The sequence below is a fragment of the Megascapheus bottae genome, chromosome 21, assembly GCF_031878675.1.
Source record: "Megascapheus bottae isolate mThoBot1 chromosome 21, mThoBot2.hap1, whole genome shotgun sequence".
Classification (NCBI taxonomy): domain Eukaryota; kingdom Metazoa; phylum Chordata; class Mammalia; order Rodentia; family Geomyidae; genus Megascapheus; species Megascapheus bottae.
The window spans coordinates 38,542,074-38,569,647 of NC_143529.1; the positions used below are offsets into that span (position 1 = coordinate 38,542,074).

General features: G+C 55.4%; 1 protein-coding gene across 6 annotated transcripts in view; it reads right to left on the minus strand.

Annotated features, from left to right (window-relative positions):
* Positions 1–27,574, minus strand: part of Hdac4 (histone deacetylase 4) — a 228,194-nt gene that overhangs the window by 24,233 nt on the left and 176,387 nt on the right. For 4 of the 6 annotated variants that reach the window (XM_090355164.1, XM_090355165.1, XM_090355167.1 and 1 more), the window contains exons 8-15: positions 22,613–22,744; positions 19,974–20,086; positions 15,893–16,009; positions 15,615–15,813; positions 13,803–14,038; positions 8,010–8,267; positions 5,247–5,433; positions 3,451–3,584 (exon numbers count right to left, since the gene is read on the minus strand). In XM_090355164.1, coding sequence (XP_090211290.1) covers positions 3,451–3,584; positions 5,247–5,433; positions 8,010–8,267; positions 13,803–14,038; positions 15,615–15,813; positions 15,893–16,009; positions 19,974–20,086; positions 22,613–22,744 — 1,376 coding nt within the window. The remainder of the gene's footprint in view (positions 1–3,450; positions 3,585–5,246; positions 5,434–8,009; positions 8,268–13,802; positions 14,039–15,614; positions 15,814–15,892; positions 16,010–19,973; positions 20,087–22,612; positions 22,745–27,574) is intronic. The other 2 variants (XM_090355168.1, XM_090355166.1) reach the window with 1 other exon arrangement.

Below are 27,574 nucleotides of genomic sequence, written 5' to 3' on the forward strand. Positions count from 1 at the left end.
CACAGGCGATTCTCACACAGGCATCTCTGCTTTCCAGCAGGGCTCCTGGTGAACTGCCAGGGGGGTATACGCCTTCTCACTGGGCTGTGCTGCGCTAACAACAACGGCAACGTGGCCAACGGGCCACCATGACCAGTCCTCCTCCACGGCAGGCTGGCACGCTGGCAGGGTCTGTGCCTCTCTGGCATGGACGACTGCTGAATTTCCCTAACATTTGGCGAGTCTTCCCACTAAGAACCGTGGGCTACTTTGAGGCTTCCCTCAGATACGAACAGAAACCGTTGCTTTCCTGGTACACCACTTCCTTAACCTATTAAGGGAACTCCCAGGAAAGAAAGCATGCAAATGGGAAAGGCAGGAGACCCTGCTCCTCCAGGGGCAGTGGCCTGTTTTCACAGGGTAGAGCACAGATTGGGACTCCCTCTCCGGACGTAGCACCACTGACCTGCAGCCTCCCTGTGGCAAGGGCAGGAGATCTCCCTAAATCCTATCCTCAGGCCACCAGGACTGTCCCCTCCACCACTTTCCTGAGAGAGATTGTGATTGGGGGTCCAGGGTCATCCATGGAGGAACAAGTAGGATGGGGTGAACCAGCAAGACTGAGCCCTTCCTGAGGGCAGAGGTCCACTCTGGAGCTCCTTTTTATAGTCATCAGTTTCACAAAATCAGCTCTTCCCTAACAACCTTTCCTCCTCCCTCCTCTTCTTCTTCCCAGTCCTGGGACTTGAACTCACGGCCTGGGGACTGGTTAATTCAAGATGAATTAACTGTCTCTGAGCTTCTTTTGCTCAAAGCTGGCATTCTATTACTTGAGCCACAGCACCACTTCTGGCTTTTTCTGCGTATGTAGTACTGAGGAATCGAAACAGGGCTTTGTGCATGCTAGGCGAGCATTCCACTAATCTCCACTCTAGGCCAGGAGGAGGAGGCCTGGAGAGGGTCACCCAGTTGCCTGCTGCCTACGGCTCCTTTTGTTTTGACTGGCATTACAGGCACACGCAGGTGTGGCCAGTGCCGGATTCTGCCGCAAAGAGTGTGTGACAGGCCACAGAGTAGGAGGCTATTACAGTGTCAAATGGTGGTGGCCCAGGTCTCAAGAGGCAGCGACCTGAAGATCAGGGTTCAAAGCCAGTCCAAGCAGAAAAGTCCAGGAGATTCATCTTGAATTAACCAGTAAAAGGCCAGAAATGAAGACGTGGCTCAAGTGCTAGAGCACAAGCCTTGATCAAAAGAGCTAAGGGCTAGCTCCCAGGTCCTGAGTTCAAGCCACAGTACCAGAAAGGGGAAAAATATTAAGAGGCAACAAGGGGGCAGGGGGTCTGACAGGGAGGCAGGGCGTGCCTGGGTGAGGGGGGTGGGCAGGGGGCCTGGGCCCCCATGTGACTAGCCATCCGCCCTACCTGCTCAGAGGCTAGTTCTCTGGATAAGTGTTTCAAGAGTAACAACAGAGATTTTAAGTTAGAACAAAGGGAATGTGAGTACTCATCCTTGACAATGTGTGAGAGACAGAAAAGACCTGGGCTGAACTACTCTAAGTGTTGAGGCCAGATGGGCTGCACGAGAGAGCGTGAACCAGGTTCCCAGTCTGAGGGAGGGCGCCTGGCTCATGGGGAGCAGGGCGTTTTTCCACCTCCCTTGAGATCCTAGGCACACATGGGTGGGCGCCTCTTGGAGCAGCATGTCTGCAGGCTTGAGGAAGGGGGCCCACGGTGGCCTCCTTTGTGCATCTGACCACGAGCCCTTGTGTTTGGTGCCCGCCTTCCTGACAGCTGGACCTCGGGGCTGTCACGCTCAAGCCCCCAACACAGAAGCTCTTCATGGATTCCTGCATTCAGTCGTGCCAGGCCCCACTTGCCTTCCTGGCTGGGGAACCACTGGCCCTGCTCAGGCTGGCCCCTGGGAGGGGTATGTCCGAGCAGCAGGTGTGGATGAAGGGACGAGCCTCAAGATGACCGGGAGGTTCCGGGAAGGGCAGCACCTGAGTCTACCTAGCTTGGCTGGGCTGGCATCTGCTGGGCAATGCTGCCCCCCAGTGGTGAGGCCACTGGCTAGAATGCAGAAGTGGTTGTCCAAGCCTCTCTGGCCTCACCCTGCACTGTCCGCTGACCCCAACTGGTCCGTGAAGGTGGAGCTTAGAAACCACCACGCTGGGTGCTCTGAAGAGGTCTGCATACAGGACAGGCTGCTCCACCTGCTCCATGGAGAGGTCTGCTGAGCCTGGCACGGCCTGAGGCCGTCGGAGGAACCGACGGGGACTGTTCAGTCTAGCCAGTGGAAGTCCAGAGCAGGCCTCACCTGGTGGATGCTCTGGACACTGCCAGCTCAGCGGCAGACCAAGAAGCAAGGCTTCTCCAGAACACAAGGTCCAGGCCACAGAAGCTCTGCTCAGGGCCTGTGGCACAACTCCTCCTCCTCACAGCTCTGGAAGAAAGGCACTGGCAGGGGCCACTCAGGGACAGGCCGCTTCCTGCCCAGCAGCAGGCCCCACCCTGGCTAGCCCTCCTATTACGATGAACTAAGCTCAGCCATTGCTAGGCAGTCAGGGAAGGCCAGACCAGCATCGAGAGGCACAGCAGTGCTGGAACTTCCACAGGCTCTGTGGCGGGGCACTGCATGAGGAATTAACACTCAAAGCAGCACAAGCGGTGACTGTGTGATATTACTATCCATGCTGGCCACGGCCGCTCGGGATCTGACTGAGGAGAACGAAGGCCGAGGAGCCACCAACACCTCCAGGGAAACTGCGTACAGCATCAGAACAAGAGAACGTAGGTCTCCGGGAGAAGCAAGAGGCCAGACTGATGGTGCCCTTGGTCCCTGCATCCTGCTGTCCCTGGAAAGGCCTGGGCACAGGTTCTGGGAGTCTGCCCTTGGCAGTGGAGGGAACTGGGGGGCGGGGGTGTTTCATTTCCAGGGAAACAGCTGGACGAAGGCATGGACACAGAGCATCAAGGGCAAAGGACATAGGCCCCGCTTCCTGCTGGGAAGAATGAGGGAAAGCACTTTGGGATTTGCAGAGGCTGGGAGACAGTGCACCGTCAAAGGCCCCTGTGCCAGAAGCTTTGTTCTGAAGTTGGTGGTGGTGCTGTGTCCAGGGTGGCAGGCCAGCAGGTCAGGGGGGCTCCAGCTCAGGGCGGATCAGAACTCAGGTCTTGGGTGAGCTAGTTCTCACGAGAGGGATTGTTATAAAGAACTCTGCCCCATGGATTTGGCTCTTCTTTTCTCTTGGTCTACCACCATGACGTCCATCAGGCCTTACCACTTTACCATGATGGCTTATGACACGGTCTGGAGTTTATAGCCACCAGAGGCTGGAGTGAGGGCCCTACTTCCTCCCCATTATCACAGCACAGAAGCTCAGCAAGCTGTGGCCACTGGGGGTCCCAGTGGAGACTGCAGTGATGAGCAGGGCGGCCGCCCTGCCCACCCCATCCTGCGGACTCAGCATACCTCACACTTGCTGCGCAGGCCCGTCTCCTGCAGGCGGGACCAGATGCTCTGGATCCTCCCAGCATGCTCAGGGTGGCTGTTGGTGTTCCCGCAGGTGCACTGATGCTTTAGCATCAGTGTGTCGTACACAAGGCCTGTGATAGGATGAAAGCAGCCCAGGTCAGGAGTGGCTGTCTAGGTCAGGGCTGGATGTTGCCACTGCCCGGGACAGGGCGAAACCCCCCAAAGGGAATGGAGGACAGGATAATTCTTTAGAAACACAGCAAGGTCCCCTGCCCAGATGGCATAGACAGAGGCAGAGGGAAGCTGGATGCGGATTTGTCAGCTGCTTAGGCTGCACACCATTCAGTGGCCCAGCCTGGAGGTGTGCGATTGTACCACAGGCCCAAGTTGTGAAGAAAAAGGTGAAAGGAAAGCCTACCCTAGAGTCAGACCTCATAGTCTGAGGTCCATGTGGGAATCAAAGCTTGGCCTGCAGAGTCCAGGCCTTTTGCTCAGGGCCAGCCTCTACACCAACTAGCTCTGGTGGCCAGGAACTGCTCAAGTTACATGGTGCTTGAAGAAGCCCGCGACTCCGGTCCTGCCCTAAACTTGTAGAAGCTGGGATGCACGGGTGAGAGGGAGCACATCCAGGCCTACGTGTAGGAAGAGCACAAGCCAGCCAGCACTGCCCAGCTTTGCTGCAGACGAGCCGGGTGACTGTACCATCACACAGGGAACGCCAGTGTCTGGCAATCACCCGAGCAAGGCAAAGCGCGCGGGGTGGGGAGGCAGGAGCATTGTGGAGACACACAAAGGGCGCAGAGCGGGCCAGTGGGACTCAGCAAGGCTGCTGCAGCTGTGTGGGGAGGCAGTCGGGCGAGTGTGAGGCACAGATAACCCTGGCCCTATAAATCCTGACAGCATCTATCGGTCCATCTGCTCTGCAGAGAAAGACATCTGCAAGCTTCAACCCACATGCCCTGCCACGGGAAGTAGGAACAGAGCTGTGCTGTTTTCATGTTTCATCCCATTTGTTGTGTGTGAGCAGGCAGTAAGTTATCAACTATTTAGCATACCTAGGGTCTCCTCCCACCAAACCCCAGGGCTCCGTTTATATGTGGAAAACCAGCACTATCCTGTCACAGCTCAGAGGTGCATTCTGCTAAGAACACACTGGTGTTGGTCAATGGCCAAGAGCCGATGGTGAGAACACTTGTCTGTGTGACCCTCAACAGTTTTCTTTCTGAAAAGGAGCATTTCAACTTTGGAAGAATGGACCAAGAGATTTCTCAATATGGACAGCTTCCTTCGAAGATCTAGGAAGGTGAGAGACATATTGGCTGTGTACAAAGGAACAACACCTCAAATGAGGCTGGTGGAAGGTGAGATGACCCCTAGAAGATGACTTCCTGGCTCGGAGATGCAGGGAGAGAGGATGCAGAAACTCGTCCCCGGCTGGAGGGTTCTGCACTCCTACAGTGTTCAGTGCCCAGTGCACCAATCGCAGCTCCAAGCCAGGGAGGCCTCCGTACCAGCGCCGCTCACACGGGCTGGCTGGCGGCTGGGAGGGCCTTGGGAGCACGCCTGCGGACCAGGGACTGCTCTCTGCAGGAGCCCAGGGATCTCTTGAAAGGCAGGCTGAGCTTGGGCTGAGCCTGGGAATAACACCAGTCAGTGGAGTGGGGCCTTTGGGCCCAGCACAGTCATGCTGACCTGTGCTGTCCCGGGGCATGCAGGGCAGAGCTCCGGCTGCAGACAGCTCACCCCCAAGCCCTGGTGGCAGATTCACACAATCCCAGTGACACTGTGGTTACCTGTGGTGAACCTCGGCTTGGTGGGTGGCTCCTGGACTGACATGGGGAAGGTGGCAGACGCTGGAGATGACTGTGCCCGGGACAGAGGCCTGTGGCCCCCGAACGACACGGGTATGCCAGCAGCCTCCATGGATGCCTGGAAGTTCCTCAGCTGGTGGATCCGCTGCTGCTCCAACAGGAGGGCTTGCTGTGGGGGAAGTGGGCTGTTGGTGACTGGAGACTCAAACGGCCACCTCTGGCCCTCGGTGCTCCCTGAGACTCTCCACACAGGAGCAGAGGGGAGAAGGCGTGTGACACATGGGTCCCTCATCCTCGAGGACTGGGCATCCTAGAAGGGGTTCCCTCACAAGCCATCTCATGCCCCTGTGCCAAGAGCCACCTCGAGAGCAGCAGGCGGGCGGGGCCGTGGAGGCTGCTCTGAGGAGTGGTAAAGGGACACTCAGCTGGGACACTCAAGGCTCACTCGGCAGAGAGCAGTGAGGCTCTGCTGGTAGCAGAGAGTACACCTCGGGTACAGAAGAGCCGGCTCGCGTCCTTCACAGCATGACCCTTCCCTGGCCACTGACCACACCAGCTGGGGGATAAATGGAGGATGTGCTCAGGGCTCCGGTCCCCAGGGGAGAGATGGCTGGGAGTGTGTGGATGTGCCTGTGGGGTGAGCAGTGTGGAGATCACTGGGGTTTGGGAACTCTCGTGGGGACCCTGGGGAACGGACTGAGGTGCATATCTGCCAGGCAGAATACGAGGGGAGAGGGGAGAGGAGAAGGAGGGCAGGACGCCTGGTCCTCCTGGGCCACCTACACAGCTGCAGAGGGGCAAGGATGTCTGGAGGGACAGGCCACAATACAGCAGGAAGCAGAGGGCCGCCGTGCCTGTGAACCCCACCCAAGTCCTGTCCCAGTGTGCAGAACCAGCTCTGTGCCCTCAGGTCAGGCCTGCACACCTAGCTGTTCTTTGGTGGGGCCTGGCTCTCCAGTGCTGGCACAGAAGGAGTTTCTCATCCAGGCTTCAGTCATCCTGTTCTGAGGAGGGGACAAATCACAGAAACATGGGGGCCCCAGGCAGGGAAGACATAAGCCTCCAGAGAGAGGGCCTGCAGCAGGCTTCTAGAATCCTCCAGCCCTCCTCACAATGTACCTAATCCAGCTTACCTGACCACAATGGGCTTGACCCGCTCTCCTGACAAGTGTGTGTGTAATTTGCAGTGGTGGTCAGGAAAGCAGGGCAAGCACTCTCCTCCCAAGCGGAAGCCCAGCCCACGCCTGGTGTTCTGAAACTCAGGGGCCTGTCACATCCACACTTCTGCAAACTGCTACCCACTGCCAACAGGCATCCTGCTAGGGAGCTCCGTGTGCTGTCCTCCAAAGGAGACAGAAAGTGATGGTTCCTGGAAAGTGACGTCTGCGCGGAGCGCTACCAGGCCTTTCTGAGTAAATGCCCAGCCATGTAGCCTCTACCAGACATTAGCCTTAAAAGCAGCCACTAAAATGTGTCACGTATCCTCATGATGACAAACCTCCAAACTCAGATCCAGTGAGAGTAAGGGTCTTGCTTCCTCGCAACCTTCTGAGGGCCTGAGATGAGTGAAGGTCACCCCCACCCCACACACCCCTGCCGGCCTGCCAATTAGGAGAGGTGGTAGACAGAAGTGGATGGCCTAGCCACGAATTACTCTCGCCACGGGAACTCTGGCTCATTTTTGATCACCCTGTGAGTTCTACAGGACTTTGAAATGTAGTAGTTAGTGCAAGGGGTGCTAAGCGAGTGGTGTTAGGAATCAGACCAGACTACCTATGACCAAAAGGGAGGAGAGCAGCTGCTGGGGATGCCAGCATGGCTTCTCCTAATCAAGGCACTCTCAGAATCCAAGCTGGTGCCTGTGCAGCAAGGTGCAGCAGGGGTCAGTTCCACACCCAGGCTTCAAACGAGAAGGGACGCTAATACCACCCACCATGGTCATCTTGCTCTGAGGTTTACGAGAGCTGGGAGCTGGAGAAGAAGCATCAGCCACGTGCTGGAGATGCCACCTAAGAGAAGGAGGAGGGCGAGGGGCGGCGGCGCTCAGCTAGGCAGCACACTATGAATAGGAAATGATGAGCCCATGGTCCCTGTGCCCTTGACACAAACCCAGGCAGCCAGCTCCACACTGAAGGGACAATTCAATTCTGCTGCTGGCTCACTTCCTGCCCATCAGGCCAAAGCAGCTTCCCCGTGGCATTCTGGCTGCTAAGCCAGGGTTTCTCACTCACTGGCCAACTGTCCTAAGAAATTCTGCAGAGTTGGCAGTGTTATATTTCACTGGAATAAATAAGTCATTTACTGACTTTTTTTTTTTTATCTGTCCCTTCAGAGTTTGGTTTTAGTGTGCCTGCATCTTACTGGCTCTGGGCACCCCATAGCACCTTTCTGGATCCCCCCGTAATGCCAGTTACTCACACCTCTTTGGCCCTACAAGAGCATGATCAGACTCCACCTCCATTTTGGATAATTAAAAACCAACCATTCTCCTCAGTTTAGCCGCATGCCAAAGCTCATCGACCTCTGGCGTTTCCCTTCATAGATAGCTAGTAAGACCCGGGGTAGATTGTCCCGTGGAGTGGGAAGCCATGCTTGCAGAACATCAACACCCAGAGACGCCGAGTTCACTCTATCTGGATGTGGAGCGTGAGGCACGAGCCGGGGGACAGGCAAAGCCTGGAGAGCAGTCCTGTGGTGCAGAGTGGGGCGTCGGAGGTGGGACTCTCCCCGCTCCTCCTTCCTCACCTGTCTGAAGAGCAGCTCCTGCTCAGTGGGCGGGCGCTGGCCTGGTTCCGCCTCCGGAACAGACTCCACCTCCTCTTCATCGCTCTCGATTCGTTCCTGCTTCACCTGGACCCTGGCCAGTGCTTGGGCCTCCTTCTGCCCCGGGAGCCGGTCCAGGAAGGGCTCATCCAGCAGGGCTTGGTGCGCCCGGAGCTCCTCCTCCGTCTCCTCGGGATGGCTTTCAGGCTGCCGCCCTGGCTCACTTGGTTTGGGGATAATCTGCAATGCGGAAGATATGAACTTAAGACAGGTCACCTGATCAGACATGGCTCCCTGCACGCCCAGCCCTCCAGGAAGGGCCACCTGGGCCCCCGCCTGTTTACTCATGGAAGCCAGACCCCAGGTACATGGCTGGACTCAGGCCCAGGGCCTCAGTGACCCGGCCTGGGGAGGAGGTAGAGGTCCTGGTTTTCACAAAGCTCTTCTTGTAGGCTAGGCTCAAGATGAATTCAGATGTCAGTGCAACGTGAAGAGGAGTGGGTCATGCAGAGGGAGGCTGGCGCTACACACAGCCTCAGCTTCTAAGCACTCCACACGGTTCCAACTGGCCATTCAGCAGGACATACTGGGGAGCACGGGGAGAGCTCAGAAGGACAGACACCACCAGCCCGAGCTGACGAGAGTAGGCGGCGAGTCACTGCTGGGTCTGCAAGCTATGGTCATTACAAATCGATAGGGCAGGGTCGACGCTCCCCCGGGCTTTGGTGGGCCTTTAGGAAGATGATGGGCCGGCCGCTGGTGACTTATGCCTGTAATCCTAGCTACTCAGGAGGCTGAGATCTGAGGATCACAGTTCAAAGCCAGCTTGGGCATTAAAGTCCGTGAGAATCTTATCTCCAACTAACCACCAGAAAACCGGAAGTGTTAGCTTTGAGCAGAAGAGCTCAGGGACAGTGCCTAGGCCCAGAGTTCAAGCCCTACAACTGACAAAAAAAAAAAAAAAAAAAAAAAAAAAAAAAAAAAAAGATGGGTTTCTGAACAAGTCAGAGACCATCTCCGAATGCTGAGAAACGGCACATGGAATAAAAGGGGGAAATGGGAGATGCTGGCTATAAGCACAGTGTCTTTTTTAATTTTTCTTTTGCTATTCCCGGAGCTTGAACTCAGGACCCGAACACTGTCCTCAAGGCTCTACCACTTGAGTCACAGCACCATCTTAGGCTTTTTCTATGCATAGTACCAAGGAATCGAACCTCTGTCTTTGTGCATGCTAGATAAACACTCTACCACTAGGCCAAACTCCCGGCCCCATAAGCACAGTTCTTGACAAGATGGCAAGTCTGGCACTATCCTTGGGAGAAACTTATTACCTAGCTTGATGCAGAGATCTCTTCACTCGGCAGGTACCAATCTCAGACACTCTTGACACAGCTAGGAAAAGTGAGTCCATATCACACCAGCCCACCACCAGCCTTCCATCCACGGCCAGCTCCTCACTCTGGCTCTCACAGCAACAGTTTCTAAATAACCATGTCACTGTCTCCTTGAGGAGCTAAGATTATAGGTATGCGCCACCCAGGGAGAAGCAGAGGGAGGCGAGGCAGGCAGGGTGCCCCCGCCCCCCATGAGGAAGGCTGAACTTGCACGAGCTCTGGCCACAGTTTCTGGGTAGGGCAGCCCTGTGGGGCATCTCGAGAGCAGCCAGGGTGTGAAGCGCAGGCTGTCCAGGGGGACTCAGCTTCTGCTGTGAGAAGAGAACAGCAGGAAGTGCTTGGGCACAGCCAGGCACCACGGGCTTCTGTCAACACACAGCGGCACGTGCACTCAACAGCTTGCCGCTGCAACGCGTGGACAACCACGACACCCTGCTCAGGGTCCTATTTCTGACAGGGTCCCTGGGGCAGCAGCGCTCCTCTGTACTGTGTCCTGGCTTCCAAACAGGACCTGTAGGGCCTGGGGCCAGCCTTCGGGTGCCACCTTCCCCCGCGTAGGCCATCTCTGTGATGTCTGTGGGAGGGCACAGGGCCTCCCTCTGTGGGCACCAGTGTGGGCATGTGTCTTTCGGAGCCTTCTGCTTTTCACGTAGGATGCAGACAGCTTCAGGGCCTAACTCTAAAGCCCAGCCTTCTTGTCTGTTGTCTGCTATCTTGTCCCCAGGACAGGCTCACCCCTGGGCTGGCCCAAGAGTACAGCTGGTAATGTGAGTCCACAACCTCCACTTGAATTCACAGACGCTGCGTAGACAAATCTGCAGCATCCACAAGGATGGGCAGGGGAGGAGCCAGTGACAGCCCCGCCCCACATGGCTTGAGGGCGTCAGAAATGCCCACGGCTGCCCTTCAAGAAGAGTGGTGCTGCCTCCTGCAGAGCCAGGGCACTGCATGTCCTAGGAGTCCAGAGGCCCTGAGGCAGCACAGGCCGGCCAGGCCTTTCTCCAGAGGTGCCCACGAGGGAGGTTGCCATGGCAGCAGGGCCCCCTGTATCACAGTCCTGCCAATGATGCAGAACAGGCCCAGGGCTCGCAGTGCCAGGCCACTCAGCCAGCATGGCCCCCCTTTCTCTCTGAAAGTCAGTCCTATGTTCTATGGCGGGAGCCTCGCAGCAGAGCTGGCTCAGGCAGAAAAGCCAGCTCCAGGCAATGGGGCAGAGAGGCCCGCAGGGAGATGGCACCTCCTCAACACTTCTGACTCCCTGGTATCAACCAAGTGACAACAAGTGCACTCCCACATCTGGAACAACAGCCTTCTGAAAAGTCAGGCCAATGTGCAGGGCCAGAATGTACTGGACTTAACCACTGGACCCTCACACGTCAACCGCTCCACACAGCCCCAGTTCTCGCGTTCCACTGAGGGACGCGGAGCCACCCAAGCCGGCAGACACGGGGAGCCAGGCTGACTGGGCCTGCTCTGCCTTGGAGTCTTACTCATCCACACAGCCCTTTCTCCAGGCTGCAGACCTTGAGACAACTAGAACGGCCGTGCAAGATGGCTGGAGACAATGGAGGGGCAGCCTGTCCGCCACTCTGACCGCAGTCGGCCAGGAGTCTGGCCGTGATCCCCGCGCATCAGGGCTCCGAGACCATGCTCGGAGATTAGCCCTGACCGTGACTGCTAGACGATACCAGGTTATCATCGTCTCGGTACCCTGGGAAAAACATGGTATAAACCTTTCAATCAAGTGTCATGTTGCAACCATAAATCAATCATCTAACAAAATCCAGTGAGATTACCAGGTTCCCAAGTCATTCTTTTTAAGATTAAACCACACAGAAAGGGTGTTTCCCAAACCTCCTCCCATCACTCAGATCCTGACATGTGACATTAACAAGGCTTGTCTGGCATTAGAGATGGGTGTGAAAGTGCCTCTGACACGTGGCTGGCGGTGGCTGCTTCCCCTGACAAGCAGCTCAAGGAGATGCTCAGTGCCCCTCCCTTCCAAAGCAGGGTGACGGGTGAGCGAGGAGCCCAGGCTGCGGGGCCTGATGGGCAGCCTGGGCTGAGCCTCTGCAGGGATCTATCCTGTAGTCTGGGGGCTCTGGTCAGCAAGGGGAAGCCCAGCAGGTTCACAGGACCTGTCCCCAGCTCTGATGGACTTTCTATAGGACAGCCTCACTCAAGCCTTTGGCAGCACGGAAGGCTCTGCAGGCTCTTCTTCGTGGGAGATGGGACTTGAAGAGGAAACTGGACCAGCCCGGTGGGACAGAGGGTGCTATGCATAGGTCAGAACAGGGGAGGCGTTTCCCTCAAGGCTCTGCTTCTGTGTTCACCTGTCAGGAGAGCCTCTCCTGTCTGCCCTATCCCAGGCTTTCGATTCCTCAGGGAAGTAGCAGAAGGCCTGGGCCCTGATGATAGGCAGAGAACACTTGCCTGGGGTAGGGGACGGAGAGGGGTTCTCTGCAGTCTAACCAAAGGGAGGGCTCTCAGAGGAGAGACAACAGAAAAATTCTACCTAGCTCCCATGTGTTCCCTTCAGAAAACCACAGAAGTTCCAGGCCTGTGCATTTTCTTGGATCAGTTTCACTGAGGTCCAGGATCATCTTCCTTACTTTCAGCACCCTCCAGTCAATGGAAGCTTCAAATGTCCCCAGCATCCTTCTTCACAGTGTGAGAAATTCTGCGCCTATGGGCTGTCCCTTAAGCAGTTCCCACACAGGGCACCCCCCCCGTCACGCAGAGGTTACCCTGGTCCTCGACTGGACTGTGCCGGTACTATGGTGTGTGTGTGCCTGTGTATGCACAGGACTCTGTACTGCCTGGGGTGTGTGTGTGAGTGTGTGTGCACAGGCTCTCTGTACTGCCTGGTGTGTGTGTGTGAATGTGTGTGCACAGGATTCTATACTGCCTGGTGTGTGTGTGTGTGTGTGTGTGCACGCACCTGCGCACACATGCACTCAGGGCTCTGTACTGCCTGGGGTGTGTGTGTGTGTGTGTGCACAGGGCTCTCTGTACTGCCTGGTGTGTGTGTGTGAGTGTGTGAATGTGTGTGCACAGGATTCTATACTGCCTGGTGTGTGTGTGTGTGTGTGAATGTGTGTGCATAGGATTCTATTCTGCCTGGTGTGTGTGTGTGTGTGTGAATGTGTGTGCATAGGATTCTATTCTGCCTGGTGTGTGTGTGTGTGTGTGTGTGAATGTGTGTGCATAGGATTCTATTCTGCCTGGTGTGTGTGTGTGTGTGTGTGTGTGTGTGAATGTGTGTGCACAGGATTCTATACTGCCTGGTGTGTCTGTGTGTGTGCACAGGGCTCTCTGTACTGCCTGGTGTGTGTGTGTGTGTGTGTGTGTACGCACCTGCACACACATGCACTCAGGGCTCTGTACTGCCTGGGGTGTGCGTGTGTGTGCGTGTGCACACAGGACTCTGTACTGCCTGGTGTGTGCGTGCACAAGGCTCTGTTCTGCCCACTGTTCAGGCAATCACTGAGTCCCACTATGGATGAGGGAGGATTATTATACTCACAAATCACAAAGTCACTCTCAAGTTGGGTGACTCCAGTTTTTGGGTTATTTTCGGAGCTATGTAACCATCACTAAAATCTAGAATACTCTATCTCCCACAACAGCTGGGAGACTCTGAGGAAGGATTTGCCTGTGCTGGCATTTCGTATGAAGGAAGAGACATGGCTGTGGTCTCTGTGACTCTTATTTCCACCATGTGCGGCCATGCCTTCATTACTGGATAAAGATGGGTGGGGCCAGTGGCCCACGTCTGGGAAGACTCATTTCCATTTCTCCTGGGTCATGGGATAGTCTAATGTTCAAATCCCCAGGAACTCTGGGATGTTTTCATCATGCTTTGTCTGATCTTTCCACTAAATAGGCTTCACTTCAGAGGCCTTGCATAACCTCTCCTCCTGCTAGCTCTTGAAACAGATCTGTCTGACTAGAAAATTCTATGCATACATGGGCCTCTGCAGGAAAGATTCTCTGTCTCCAACAGGTAAGTACTTTAAAGGTGCCAGGTGACTTGGAAAGTACTGGACACCACTGTAAGGTTGGGGACTTGAGCTGAAGTTTGCTGAAGGATCTAGAATGGTAAATGACCTTCAGAAACTCGAGAAGGAAGAGCTATCCACACCTGCAAAGAGCTCCTGTGAAGTGGCCAGCCGTGCTCGTGCGCAGTGGGGGCTGGGAGGAAGGACCTTCCCAGGCTCTGGACGTGGGCCGGCGTATGTTCCTAGTCATCCCTGCTTCCCTTCCTCCGGCCGCGCAGCCAGCAGGGGCTGAGGGGAGCGCCGTTCTGCGTGCAGACCCGGCCAGCTCACAGGCCCCTGGCTCCGTGCCGGTGGCCGGGGGGGGGGGGGGGGGGATGTACCTTGAGGTGCAGCTGCTGCTGCTGGAACTGCTGCTTGTGTTTCTCCAGGAACTGCTGGTGCTGCTGCTGGATGACGAGGTGCTGCAGGGCCTGCGCGTTCTGAGGCAGCGGTGCTGACTGCGTGCGCCCCAGCGGGCGGTGCGGCCGCAGCTTGTGCATGGATGGGGACACGCGGTCTGCACTGACCAGGGGCTGTGCGTGGAGGGGCAGCGCCCCCAGGCCTGAAAGATACCAGTCTGAAGATAATATGGAGGAACAGACAGCAGAGGGGGAGAGGGGGGAGAGAGGGAGAGAGGTCGTTGAGTAAGCTGTGGAGACAGGTGCCAGCCCGGTGCCCGGGGGCCCACGCTCACTGTGCGGATGGCTGACGGGAGCCCACAGCGGGGCTTCAGGAAGACAGAGACCAATTTGGAAGCTACTGGAAGATCAGGACTCTAGAGCCCACCCAGGAGGCAGCTCTGGGAAATCAGACGGCAGCCCATGTGGGAACTACCCAGCGTGTCTCCACAGTGGCCTCTGTTTCCAGTTCTGCATGCATGGATCCCCACACCATCACCATTGCAGCCAGCTGCAGCACGCGCAGGCAGACTGCACCACAAGCCACCTCGGAGACCCTGGCCTCTCCCCAGGCTCCATACTTCACGGGGTGCCACGTGCGAGTGGGTGCTGGGAGTGGATGAGAGGTCAGCAAGTAGAAGGAAGCCAGTCTTCCCAGGAGAGGGAGCTGAGCAGGCGAGACTGAAGCAGGCCTACAGCTGAAGGAAGACCCAGGCTAGCACAGCAGAGATGGCATAGCTTGTGATGGTAGAGAATGGTGGCTTTGCAACAGGGGGCAGAGCCAGGCCTGAGGCAGGGCCTGGGCTTTAGAAGAGGGCACTTCATGTGTCTCCTCGGGTGGCCTGTCCTGGGGACTAGGCAGAGACGGGAAGGAAGCTGGATCAGTATGCCCAGCCAGTGCTGAGGACAGCCTTCTAAGGAGCCGGGTCTGTATGTCCAGGCAGTGCCCTGGGCAGTGTGCTAAGAAGCTAAGTCTGTAGCCTGGCCAGTGCTGTGGGCAGAGGGGGAGAAAGGAGAAGGGCGGTGGTTCTAGGAAAGAAAGCATGGTCGTTAAAGGCTACAGAATCCACTGCATCATTGAGAGCCTTGAGCCTTGTCACCCTCTGTGTCCCCTCTGCCTCAGCCAGCACTTGGTACCAAGACAAGAGTCCTGTACAGACCAGTGGCCGAGAACAGCTAGGTGTGCCAGGAAGAACTCAAAACCAAGCCCCCAAAGGCCGGCCACACAATCTGTGGTCTGGGGGCCACAGCAGACCACACCCCCAAGTGTGACCGAGGAAAATGTCAGGGGGACACAAGGCCAATGCCACGCTGGTTGTGCCGCTGACCTTCAAGTGAATCAGTGGACATTCGGGAAGCCAGCCTCTGGGCTAAGGCTGGGAGGCCTGGCAGGATGACCGTTGGGCTGGGCGGTGTGTGCCCTCCCTCGTGTCACAGCACGTCCTGACACTTCTGAACCAAGACGTTTCTGCCGTTGCCGAGCAGGTTTCATAACAGTTTCTCCAGGCTGTTATTTTTCTGCACAGATAACCCTAGAAGGTGCCTATCTGTAAATGCCTGCACTGCTAGCGAGCCCGCTACCGCATGGCTTCACCTGAGCCACGGGGAGCCCAAGTCAGAGGGGCTGGCTGGTAGGCGCCTCCTGAGACAGCATAGGACAGGGGCACAGGTGGACCCTGGGCTTTCTTTCTTGCCTCTGTGGTGGAGCTGGTGGGCCTGCCTGCCATGGCCACCCGGCAGCCCCGAGGCGCTCACCTGTGACGAGGGGCGTCTGTGCGGGCGGTGGCTCCAGCAGGACCATGTGTGGCAGCAGAGGGCTGTGGGGGGCCCCGCCCTCCCGCTCCAGGGGCGAGGCGCTCAGGAACGGGGCCAGGTGGGAGCCAGGGAACAGGGAGATCCGCTGCTGGAGGGCTGGGAGAGCCAGTCTCTCGGCGTCCTGCTGGCTCGCCACACCCTGGAAGGCACAGCAGAGGTGCTTGGCTGCAGAGCCCATGGCAGCCAGCCCTGCCCCCGACCCACAGGGGCCACCTTACCGCAGAGGGGCCGGTGGCAGGAAGTCCTAAGGTGATATTGGGTAAGGATGGCGACGTGTAGAGAGGGAGGGGGGCGACAGAGCCTTCTCGAGTCACAAGTCTGTGCGCCAAGCTGGTCTGGAACAGAAACACCGCAACTGTCACACGCAGTCAGGGACAAGCGCCCCAAGGACTGCAGGGCAGTGCACTGATGGGTGAGTGCTCAGTGCAAACGTCAGGAGGATCAAACTGCTGCAGGTGTGGGCAGGGTGTGATCTCACCCATGCCCAGATGAGTGGGCACACGACTCAGCATCGTGGGGTTATGCCTCGTAGCTAGAGCGCTCTGGTCACCTAGTTCACTGTCACCTTAGTTTTGATTTTTTTTTTTGCCAGTCCTGGGCCTTGAACTCAGGGCCTGGGCATTGTCCTTGAGGTTACCTCAAGGCTAGTGCTCTACCACTTGAGCCATAGCACCACTTTGGCTTTTTCCTATGTATGTGGTATCAGGGAATTGAACCCGGGTCTTTGTGCATGCTAGGCAAGCAGTCTACCACTAGGCCACACTCACGACCCCTGTTACCTTATTTTTAATCCAACTGAAAACTATCAGAAGACAATCCAAGGCAGTACACATGGCAAAGTGTGCACCTGGCTCCACCTTCCCAAACGTGACATCGAAAGCAGAAATTAAAAAAAGGTATGGACAGAAAGAAAAAAAATTCTGCTCTCATGAAAGGCAGATGAAGCGATTGAAAGCTTGGCAAAGGTTCATATGCAAAGAGCTCACAAATTAAAGCATAGTGACTAGTGAAGAAAGGTCCAGTAAGGAGTCATGACAAAAGGGATACACGCAGCGTTGGCAGCATCCAAGATGTATCTGTCTGTGACACATACCTTGGCATAGACGTTTTAAAAATGTCAACATATTGGCCTCAGAAAGCAGAAACGGACACTGGGTCACGTTCTAGAAATGAAGCCAACGGAGCAGAGCACGGTGGCTCACACCTGTAGTCCTAGCTACAGTGGCTGAGCGCTGAGGATTACGGTTCAAAGCCAGCCCGGGCACTAATGTCTGTGAGACTATTATCTCCAATTAACCACCAGAAAACCAGCCTTGAGCTGAAGAGCTCAGGGACAGCGCCCAGGCCCAGAGTTCAAGCCCCATGATTGAATGGAAGGAAGGAAGGAAGGAAGGAAGGAAGGAAGGAAGGAAGGAAGGAAGGAAGGAAGGAAGGAAGGAAGGAAAGGAGGGAGGGAGGGAGGGAGGGAGGGAGGGAGGGAGGAAGGAAGCTGACTTTATCCAATACTCAGGACAGTCCTAGGCAATGAACCCCCCAGCACATGAAGGGCCTGGTGTGGCACAGTAACTTACAGCCCCTTCAGCTGCACCACAGTTAGAGGAACACAACTCTGTTTAGACACCGGCGCCCAGGGAGGCTCACTGGGTACTCAGATGACAGACTGTTGAGTTGTGGCACCACCCTCTACTCAAGTCTGAGCCTGATCCCAAGGGCAGCAGCAGGCTGGTAGGGGCCTGGAAGACTGAGCGACCACTTCCAGAGTGGACGGGGTGCTCGGCTCACATTACCCTTACGTGGTGGACAACGGCCGAACATACTGTGCGCAGAGCAAGTGGACGGTGTTGCAGGGAGACTGTACAGCTAGCTGGGCTGATAATGGACACAGAATAGTTTTCCCTTGTTCTACTCACAGTGGACTGCACAGTGAAGGCCCAGAAGCATTCGGTGCTTCTAGAGAAAGGACAGCACGGAGTGAGCTCTGTCACAAGGGAATGTTTCGCGCTCTGGCTAAGGAGGCTGCAGCCGCAGCCCAGCAGCTCAAGTTTCTTTGTGACGCTGCTGACACGGAGTGCAGGGAGTAGCTGCCTCTTCCCCAGGAGAACAAAATGGCTCCAGAGCCTTCATGTTTGTTACATCCTCAAGTAACTTGTGTAACGTGTGTGTGTGCGCGTGCGTGTGTGTGTAAACCAAGTGTCACATAAACAAGACACAGGCAGCCACTAAAGTTTCTGGGGAAAGCACTTTTCCTAGACAAAGGAGTTTTGTCAGAAGTAAAGAATTCTTCCTAAGCTGTGTTTCAGACAAGAGGCTGGAGCCAGCCAAGGAACACCCAGGCAGAAACGTGGTTTTGCTAGCTGACTGTGTTTAGAAATAAAGCAGGCTTCCAAGCATTCCTACTTGCGTCCCGTTTCTCACGTGAGAGACAGCGGGGCACCTGTGTCTCCTGTCTCTGGGCCGTGCTGTGGAGCGTGTGCTGGGAAGGGGCTTCCTGGGAAGTCCAAAGGCTGAGGGCAGGGCACACACCCCAACCCGAGGGTAGAGGCATCTGGGAAGGCTACAAGAAGCCTGCTCTGCAGAGTCCCCTGTCCCAAGACACAGCGAGGCCAGAGCCAGGCCAGATGCCCCTGCTTCGGCCACACCTCCTCACAGCTTCCATACTGCTGTACCCACTGTGGGGTAGGCTTGCCGCCTCAGCACTCCATGAAGAGAGCCAGACCTTGGCCACGAAGCAGTAAACTCCCACAGTCACCTAATGCTAAGGACATTTGAAATGGACAAGAAACACACATGTGTAAGCAAATATTCCCAGGGCACTCTGTGATAATAATGTGATAGACAACTGTACTTTATAAAAAATAAAACTCTTAATTTTATTATGTAACACCTGCATTAAAATTTATGTACCTTTCTAACTGTTGTAATCGTGGCTTTAAAATTACTTTTTATTGTTATACAGATGATCTACAGAGGGGTTACAGTCACGTAAGTCAGGTAAAACATTTATATTTTTAATAATTCTGCTTTTATATGTGCTATTAATTTATAGTAGTTTAATTTATGTATCGCAGTTTGTAAAAATTATCACAGTGCCCAGTAGATCCCCAAATTTGTAAGGACTGTACCTAGCAATATAATTAACTGCTCGCCCTAAGTATGTGTGTCCACAGTCAACAAGAAAGAACAGGCCTCTCCCTCCTGGGTGATAATCCAAGTACTTAAGTGGATAAGCTGAGGGTATATGGATAAAAGAAATAGAAGCATAAAATGCAGGTGTAAGACACCTGAGGGCAGCAGTGTAGGCTTCATTCCTGAACACAAATGGCCCTCATGCCTACACATCTTTTTATTCATAGAGGACATCTGAAATAAAATTAAAAATGAAGATGCTTAGCATGCAGTTAGCAAATCTCGAACGGCAGGATTCAATTTGAAATGGTGAACAACAAAGTACATACACGTTATAAAGTGCAGCTGTCCACTGCCCCCGAGGCAGAGCACATGGAGCAGGGGTTTCTAGTGAAGCTTCCTGCCAAGCCCTCTCCAGCGCCACCTTGCCCCAGCAAGGGCCACCACCTCACCTCACCATACCAGCAGGGAGCGTGCAGCGTGGCCTCGCTGCTGTCGGTCCTGGGGCCAGGCTCAGGGTGCAGAGACCCACAGGACGAGCGGAGAATGGATGCGGAACCCTGAAAAGCCATGCGTATCTAGCTCTGAATGAAGGCGCTGACCGATGGCTTGTTTAGTACCTTAGGGTCGGTGTCGTGGTTGTTATGCTCACCAGCTAGTTCCAGAACCTTCAACACTATTCCAGCTTGCTAGGTCCTCTCAGGGCTGCAGCCCTGGCTCCTGTCACTGTCCCGGGGTGAGGGGAGTGAAGCTCCAGGCCTCGGACTCCCTGGTCCCCTCTTTTCTGTCTCAGCAGGCACAGCCACTTGTTTCTCAAACACCTGGCTTGTTGGCCCATCTTTTCGTCTAGGTACTCCTCAACATGTAACGAATTCATTCTTTCCCATTCATAAACCATCCCCAGAAGTACTGCCTGGCCAAGGCACCACGGCACCAGGTGGCGAGAGACCCTCTGCAGTGACAAGGGAGGAAGAGTGGCAGCAAGGAAGGCTCGAGGTCACCTGATGTCTTGGGCCTGAGGCCGCCCTGTCTCAGGAAGACCGAGTGGAGGGGAAGCGAAGGCAGCCCCCACAAGACTCTCTGCTGTAAGTACCCGGCCCCTCTGCTGGGACGCTGCCCAGGTGGAGGGAGGTGGCTGGTGGCAGTCCTGGGACTGACCCTGGGTGCACTGACCTCGGCTGGGATGCTGGGCACTGCGGGCGCGATGCCGTTCTCGGCGCTGACATTGCCAGAGCTGCTGTTGGGCGAGCTGGGTCCGGAGCCTGGAGCGCTGCTGCATGCAGAGTCTACAGGTGAGAGACAGTGGCTGGAGATGGCACAGCGAGACAGCGAGGCTGCCCCCGCTCCATGGGCCCAGCCCCAGCCTTGTGGTGTTCTGCTGGCCTCACAAGGCCCCGCCAGAAAGCACAGGGCTGTGGTTCTAAGCCAGGAACAGGAAACGGAGCCTGCTTCTCAGGTTTGCTCCTGCTCCCCGGCCCCTGAGCTTCACATGCTCGGGCTCGAGGAAGGCCCTGCGTGTACTTTCCAGGATGCACCCACTATCAAGTTCACAGCTCAGAGATTTCCGAGTGATTTCTACACCAGACAGGTAAGCCTTTCTTAAACAGGAATTAATATTCTAACAGCAACAGGACGACAGACACAGAAGCCAAATGGCTGAATTGTGAAAGGTCAAATTTACTATGCTGGCCATAAAACAATTCAAAATAAAGCAGCTTCCCATTACTGCAAGAAACCTTCACTTCCTTCTGTGGAATAAGATGCAGGAAAGCCCACTGGGGCGTCTGAAGTTGCAAGAGACAGTGGCCTGGTCCTGTGCCCTGGGCAGTGGTGGCTCCAGCCAGGAGGTGACCAGAGTGGCCATGTCCAATGGGAGGCCATTGTGTGCTCCAGTTCTCTGAGCGGTGACCAGACAGACTCACATCTGGTTTGATGGCCTTCTCACATGTACCATCTGGCCATGGCTGTCTAGAAGCACTCATCTGACCAGTTTGCTTACAAGTTCAAGTCTGGTCTGAATACTCAGAGCCTTCACGCAAATCTGACTGCACATGGGACCGGGATGGGCTTGGGCTCCAGCAGTCCCAGCAGGACTCTCATCCAAACCTGCTAGCCCACCAGGCCCATGCACACAGGCCATGGTCAGGAGGAGGACAGCAGGATGGAATCCCATGGCCCCCATCCCCTCAGGCCCCAAGACAGAGCAGATGTGATTCTAAGAGGCAGGACTTCATGAGCTATAAAGAAATTGTGCCAGGTAGTAACTGCACTTGCCCCAGGCTGCAGAGCTTAAGTAAAATGCTGAGGCGAATGCATCCCCTTGTTGGTCTGGGCAAAAGGGGAAGGCTTGGTCTTCTGGTCCCCAGAAGTCCCCAGGCTAGGCCTTCCCACACCCGCACCAGCTGCCTCCGCCCTACTCCCTACCTACTGGTCTTGGGAGCCAGACAGGCCTGCTGTTGGTGGAGGCTGCAGGCACTGACCACGAGCAAGGGACCTATGCCCCTCTGCCCTGTATCTCCTCCTCAGTCCCTCTTGCTCCTCTAAATACCACCCCCAGAGCCAGCCCAGCTCTAGAGCAATTGTGTTTACCTGTTCTCCCTGGCTCAGAGCTGCTGGAGCCACCTGGCTAAGCAGATGATGTCTGCACTGTATCCTCTGACTTCAGCCCTGGGTGTCACCCTGCCCCAGGTAGCCACGGCACCCCTCCCTGGAGCTGCTGACACATGGCCCTGTCTCCAACTCACCAGGCAAATCCTCCTGGGAACCTTGGCTAAAGGTGGCCACCAGGTGAATACTCTCTCTACAGGTTACACTTGAGGACAACACACACTTAGGGATCCGAATTGTCCTCTAATTTGTCTTTTAAACGCATGGTGCCAGTGTTTTGCTCTTCAATGCTACTTTTAGGAATCTAGTCTAAGGAAGTAAACGTATCTCTGCCGTGTTATCATTCACATCAGCCACGTGGTAATGCCACTGGGACACCAGAAAGACACCCAGGATGGTGTAAGCAGGTGGGAAGGAAGTGCAGCTGTCAGGCTGAGGTGTGCACGCAGCGCAGGGCACCTGTGCCTATCCAAAGTGGCAGGGGACAGCTGAGTGGGAAGTGGGTTACAGCAGAGTTTCGCGGGGCAGTCGAGTTCTCCTTCCCCTTGGTGGGAGGAAGCCAGGTGAGGACTGCGGGTCCCAGTCTGTCTCATGGCCCCTCTACACTCACATGGCTGACACGGCCCTGCACTGCCCCAGCACCACAGAGGGCAGCTTGCTCACTCACTCAGCCGTGGCTGTCTTCCAGGGCCCCTCGCTGTCCCAGCCCTGCTCCTCAGCAGCAGCCCAGCCGTGACAGCCACCGGGGTACCGGGGCTGACCCAGGTACAGCAAAACCTCACAGACCCCACAGCGGGCTCCACGGGCCATCTCCTCAGCCACCCAGCCATGTCCTTACGGCAGGGCAGACCAGAAAACACCATGGTGTCCCATGCTGTTTCCTGGGCAGTGGAGAGAAGGCAGAAATACAAGTTCACCACAAATGGGCAGGGCAGTAAGAAGCCCAGACTCAAGAGATAGCCTGTGAACGTCCTTTGCAATGCCACGATACACTGATCTCTTGCAGGGGACTAATGACAACCTTGGAGGGGCTGAGCCAGGGAGCGGGAGTGGCAAGGTGCCCCAAGCCTCCCTCCCCCCTTGAGTGGCGAGACCTGGCCTGTTGCACACAGCTGAACAAGACCATGTTGCTAATAGTGCCAGGGAGAAGGAGGTGCATGAGTGCAGGCGCAGGGGGAGGGAGAGTCCCCCATGTCTAGAAATACCTGTGACATCCAGGGGACGCTTTTTGAGAGCCGTGACCACAGGCCCATCCTTCCTGCGTAACAGGGGGCTGCTCCGTCTCTCAGCCACTTTCTGTTTGAGCCGGGACCGCAGTTTGAGGTTGGGTTCAGAAGCTGCACAGAAGAAGATGTTGTTATAGCGGGAAGGACACTGCTGGGATGGAAGCTATCATGTTTACAGGCCTTGTGAAAACAGCCACTTAGCGCCAGGAGCACAAAGGCGGAGCTCCTCGTGCAGACTGCGCAGGCCGCCTGCTGGTTGTGGTGACACACACAGCCCAGCTGAGGTGGCAGCATATGCCTGTGCATGTGGCACCTCTGCTAAGCCACATTGTTACTGAATTTTACCAATAGATGGAAACCACCTCTAGGGCTGGTTCACCTGGCAAGAAACCAGTGAAGGCGAGAGTCACTCAGCAAGGATGCCAGTTAAATAACTTTCTCCTAAATAACTCATCTACATCATCATAGAGGGGTCACTCTGAATCTGAGGAAGATGACAGGCAGGTATTGTTCAGGGTTATGAACCACGGCCATGATTAAATGACACGAGGCACATGCTTTCCCGGTCACGTGGAGACATCCACATCTCACAATCCAGAAACCCGCCCGCTCCAGCTCCGGGCAGCCTCTGTGAGGGGCAGGGCAGCTCCACTCCCACCCGCCATGGGGGGATGGGGGGCTGCTCCTCACGTCCAAGTGCAGGCCAGTCCCTGTCTTTCAGGTGCCACTGGCTGGTGACACCTAGCAGGGGCTAGGGCTTTGATTTTTGTAACCAAATGTGTGTGGACAGACCCACTTAAAGCCTTGTAGCTCTAATGGGGACCCAAGGTGGAGGAACAGCCTCTGAGCCCCATGGCTGTGCACCCCAATGGCCAAAGCATTGTAGTCCTCAGCCCTCCGTGGGAGGCTTCTTTTGACAACTGTCCTGAGGGTGCAAGTGGCACCAGGAGACAGAGCGTGACAGGGCCATGCTGACTACAGGCTGGCCATACCGCGTGGACTGACAAAGCAGCTCTGCCTTCTGCTGGGTCCTATTCTTCTCCCATCCTTCCAGAGTCCCTAGACTCCTGGTGTGAAGCACAGACTCCAGGTCCAGCCTCTGCTCTCTGACCTGTCTTTTCTCCTCCCGAGGCTTCCCTGACCCCAGTTTTTCACAGCAGCCACCCGGCTACCAACAGCCACGTCCCTACCTGCCACCAGCTGGCTACCTGCAGCAACTTAGATACCTGCCTGCATCCGGGTTCCACACTGCTTACTGCTCTTCTTACCACCTGCATCGATGCCTTGGCTCTGCTGCTCTCCCAGGGGCAGGCCCAGGGCAGGGTGCCCCCTTCCCTCCTGAGCCAAGACCTGCTACCTGCTTTGCACAACAGAAGGGAGGGAGGGGCTGGCCCCAAGCTCAACCACCTTTAACCAGATCAAGATACTTGCCTAGAAACACTAAACTGCAGAGCCCACCCTTCCTGCAGGATGATCAGAGCTGACCCAAAAGAACCGAATAACACACTGGCCCTGCCAAGGGTCAAGCTGGACTCCTAGAACCCTACAGAATCCACTGGATGAGCAGGACAGCTTGCTTCCAGAGAAAGAAAAAAGTCCCAGGAGAGAGGAAGTCCACAGGGAAGCTTGCAGGAACAAGTGACAGCCATGTCCCCTGAGGCAGCAGCTCACTGCTGGGTCGCGGGTGGTCTGTGAGGCCCCGGGTGCAGGGCTGTTGTGCAGAAAGCCTAGTATGTGCGCCCTGCCCCTGGCACCTTTTTGGAAAAGGCATGTAGTTCAGAGACCTCAATTCTAGGCATCTCGTAAGTAGACAGAACCGAGCGTCAAAGGCAAGACACAGATGCCGGGTCTTAGCAATCCAATGTGTGTCTTCTCTAACCCCAGTTCTTTACTGCAGCTTAGGCGGTGGGTCTTTGTGTGGCCCTGGAGAGCGTAGGTGTGCAGGGCCACAGTGAAGAAGAGCATGCTGGAAAAGGAATGGAGGAAGCTGAGAATTTTTAAAAGAGAATAAACACACACACACACACACACACACACACACACACACACACACACACACACACGAAAGAAAAGGCCTAGCATCAAATCAAAGATCACCAAAGACCCAGAGTTAAGTGTGGGGAAATGCCTAGCAGAACAACTTTAGACACAAAGCTCCTCTGGACGGTGAGTGGTGAGTGTGCCTCGGGATGTGAGCAGTCTTGGGTGACAGACAGCAGACCTCTGGAGAGGTTCTGGGAAACTCAGGGACAAAGAGGGGGCTTAAAAATGGACTGGGGGGGGGGTCGGGAGTTTGGCCTAGTGGTAGAGTGCTTGCCTAGCATGTATGAAGACCCAGGTTTGATTCCTCGGTACCACATACATAGAAAAAAGCTGGAAGTGGTGCTGAGGCTCAAGTGGTAGAGCTCTAGCCTTGAGAAAAGTCCAAGGACAGTGCTCAGGCCCTGAGCTCAAGCCCAGGACTGGCAAAAAAAAAAAAAGGCTGGATTCTTTCACCGCCACGTGAACAGTAAGGAGATAATGTGTAGAGGAAGATGGCCTCTGGCCTCTGTTCCAGACAATTCATCAAGCAGCAGGGACTAGAACTGAGAGGACTCCTGGGCAAGCAGCCTTCTCCACCCCCATTTCTCAGCCAGCTCCTGCAGAGGCACCCAGCCAGAGGAGCATGGCCAGGGATGACACCTCCCGAGACCAGTCCATGGTGGCTCCCATGCCCAACTGTCCAGTCTAGTGTCTCCTGGGCCGCTATAATATAGGCATGGGTGAATAAGAGACATGGAGAAAACTGAGAAAAGGGAAAGCCACGAACACCTTCAGGGAGAAGACAAGTAATGTAAAAAAGGAAATGTCACCGAGGTGCATTCTGCAGTTTGGCTGTGGGCAGCATGTGTCACAACCAAGCAGGCAGAGTGGGGTGGGGGGCAGGACAGTTGTCTTCCTGACATAAATACTGGGGCAGGGAAATCTTGGCCTCTGTATTGGTGGGCATTTATTTTTCTGAAGAAGAAAATAGTCCCACAAAGATAATTACAAACTTGAGATTGGAAGATCATTTTTCTAGTATACAGAATAACAACATGTATTATGTAACTGTAACCCCTCTGTACACCACCTTTATAATACCAAAAGAACATGAGAAAAAATAATAGCATGTGTTCACAGAGCAACAAGAAAAGGAAAGGGTGTCAGGCTTAGTGTCCTGCAGCAGAGCTGTGACCCTCCAGGAGGGAAACAGCAAGCATAGCTCTCTTTCACAATGCTGCTCGAACCTTGCCAGCAGTGACAGAACTGGGTCTGAGACCTTGGGGAGACTGGAGGTCGGAATCTTCCTCAGAAATGACTGTGCCTCTACAGACAGTAGCAGATTCTGTCGGCAGCGCGCCTGCTGGAGAGCAGCTGCAGCTTGTCCAGTGAGCACTCCAGGGGTGGCACTGGCGGGACACGGAACTGGAATGGTGTATACTCAGAGCAGCACGGGGGAAGCAAGCTACAGCATCCACACAGGGGTTTCAATGACAAAACAACTCCGTGCACACACGTGGGCACACACACGCGCCTGGGCCTCCCTACCAAAACTATCTAAGAGGAGTAAGCTGCAGGGCGCAGGCTGCTCTACCTGGTCACGAGCTGCGCACGCTGCACACCTGGTTGGGTGAGAAAGCCACGCCGCAGAGCGGCGGGCAGGCAGAGCTGCTGCTCTAACCGCTCTCCTCCTCCACAGCCCCTGGATCCACGGCACCTGGCCTCACTTCCACTGTGGTTTTACCATTAGTTGGTTAGGAAAAAAGAGGACTCTGAGACCTCAGTGGGCACTTTTCACATTAGAAGCAGTTCGAGTTTGACGGCTGTCCAAGTGAGAGCAACGGCGTGCTGAACGTGAGTTGACATAGAAGCTGGCTGATACGTAACCACATGCACCATCTAAAGCCCTTCTTAAGATGTTTCTGGACATCTGTATGCTCACTGTGGAAGAGATAAGGTTGGGAGAGCATGCAGAAATCCTGGGCCAGTCTCTCCACATGCACAGATGTGGCTCTGTCTGCTCAAAGGCAGCTTTCATAGCCATGCAAAAAATGAACACCTCTTTCTCATAATTTTTTAAACTTAATTTTGTGTGTGTGTGTGTGTGTGTATTGTGGGTCATGGGGCTTTAACTAGACTTGGGTGTTGTCCCAGAGCTCTTCAGCTCAAGGCTACTGCCCTACCCTTGAACCAAGCCCCACTTCCCATTTTCTAGAGGTTCATTGGAGATAAGAGCCTCAGGTCCTTTTGTGCCCAGGCTGGCTTTGAACCTTGATCCTCAGATCTCAGCCTCCTGAGTAGCTAGGATGACAGGTGTGAGCCACCATGCCCGGCTCCTTATAATTTTTTGGTCCTGGTTTGTTTTACAACAGAAAATGAACAAACAGCAGGAAGATCCAAGTGGACAGAAATTCCAATGAGTCCATGCTTCGTCTTATCTTTCGTTTAGCAGCACACTTTGGTCTTGTCTGCCCAGTGAAGGTAGTCCTTGAGGCTGCTTGGAAGCAGAGAGAAGGGAGTGCACCCCCCCCACCCCGCCCTCGGCCCGCCCCAGAAGGTCAGGCTGGGTTTTGGTGGGAGGTAACAGCGAAGATACTCCTGCTGTCAGTGATCCAGGCAAGAGAAAGAGGAGAGAGGAGGGGAGAGGGGAGAGGGGAGAGGGCAGAGAAGAGGGGAGAGGGGAGAGGGGAGAGGGGAGAGGAGAGAGGGGAGAGGGGAGAGGGGAGAGGGGAGAGGGGAGGGAGGGAGAGGGGAGAGGGGAGGGAGGGGAGAGGGGGTAGGGAGAGGGAGGGAGAAGGCCCTTCACAGGAGGCAGGAGCTGGTCTGTGGGAGGAGGTGGGCTCTGGAGCCTGGCTTGGAGGACCTTATCTCAGGATATGGGGATGGGTCAGATCGGCCTGGGCTATCAAGCTGTTCATG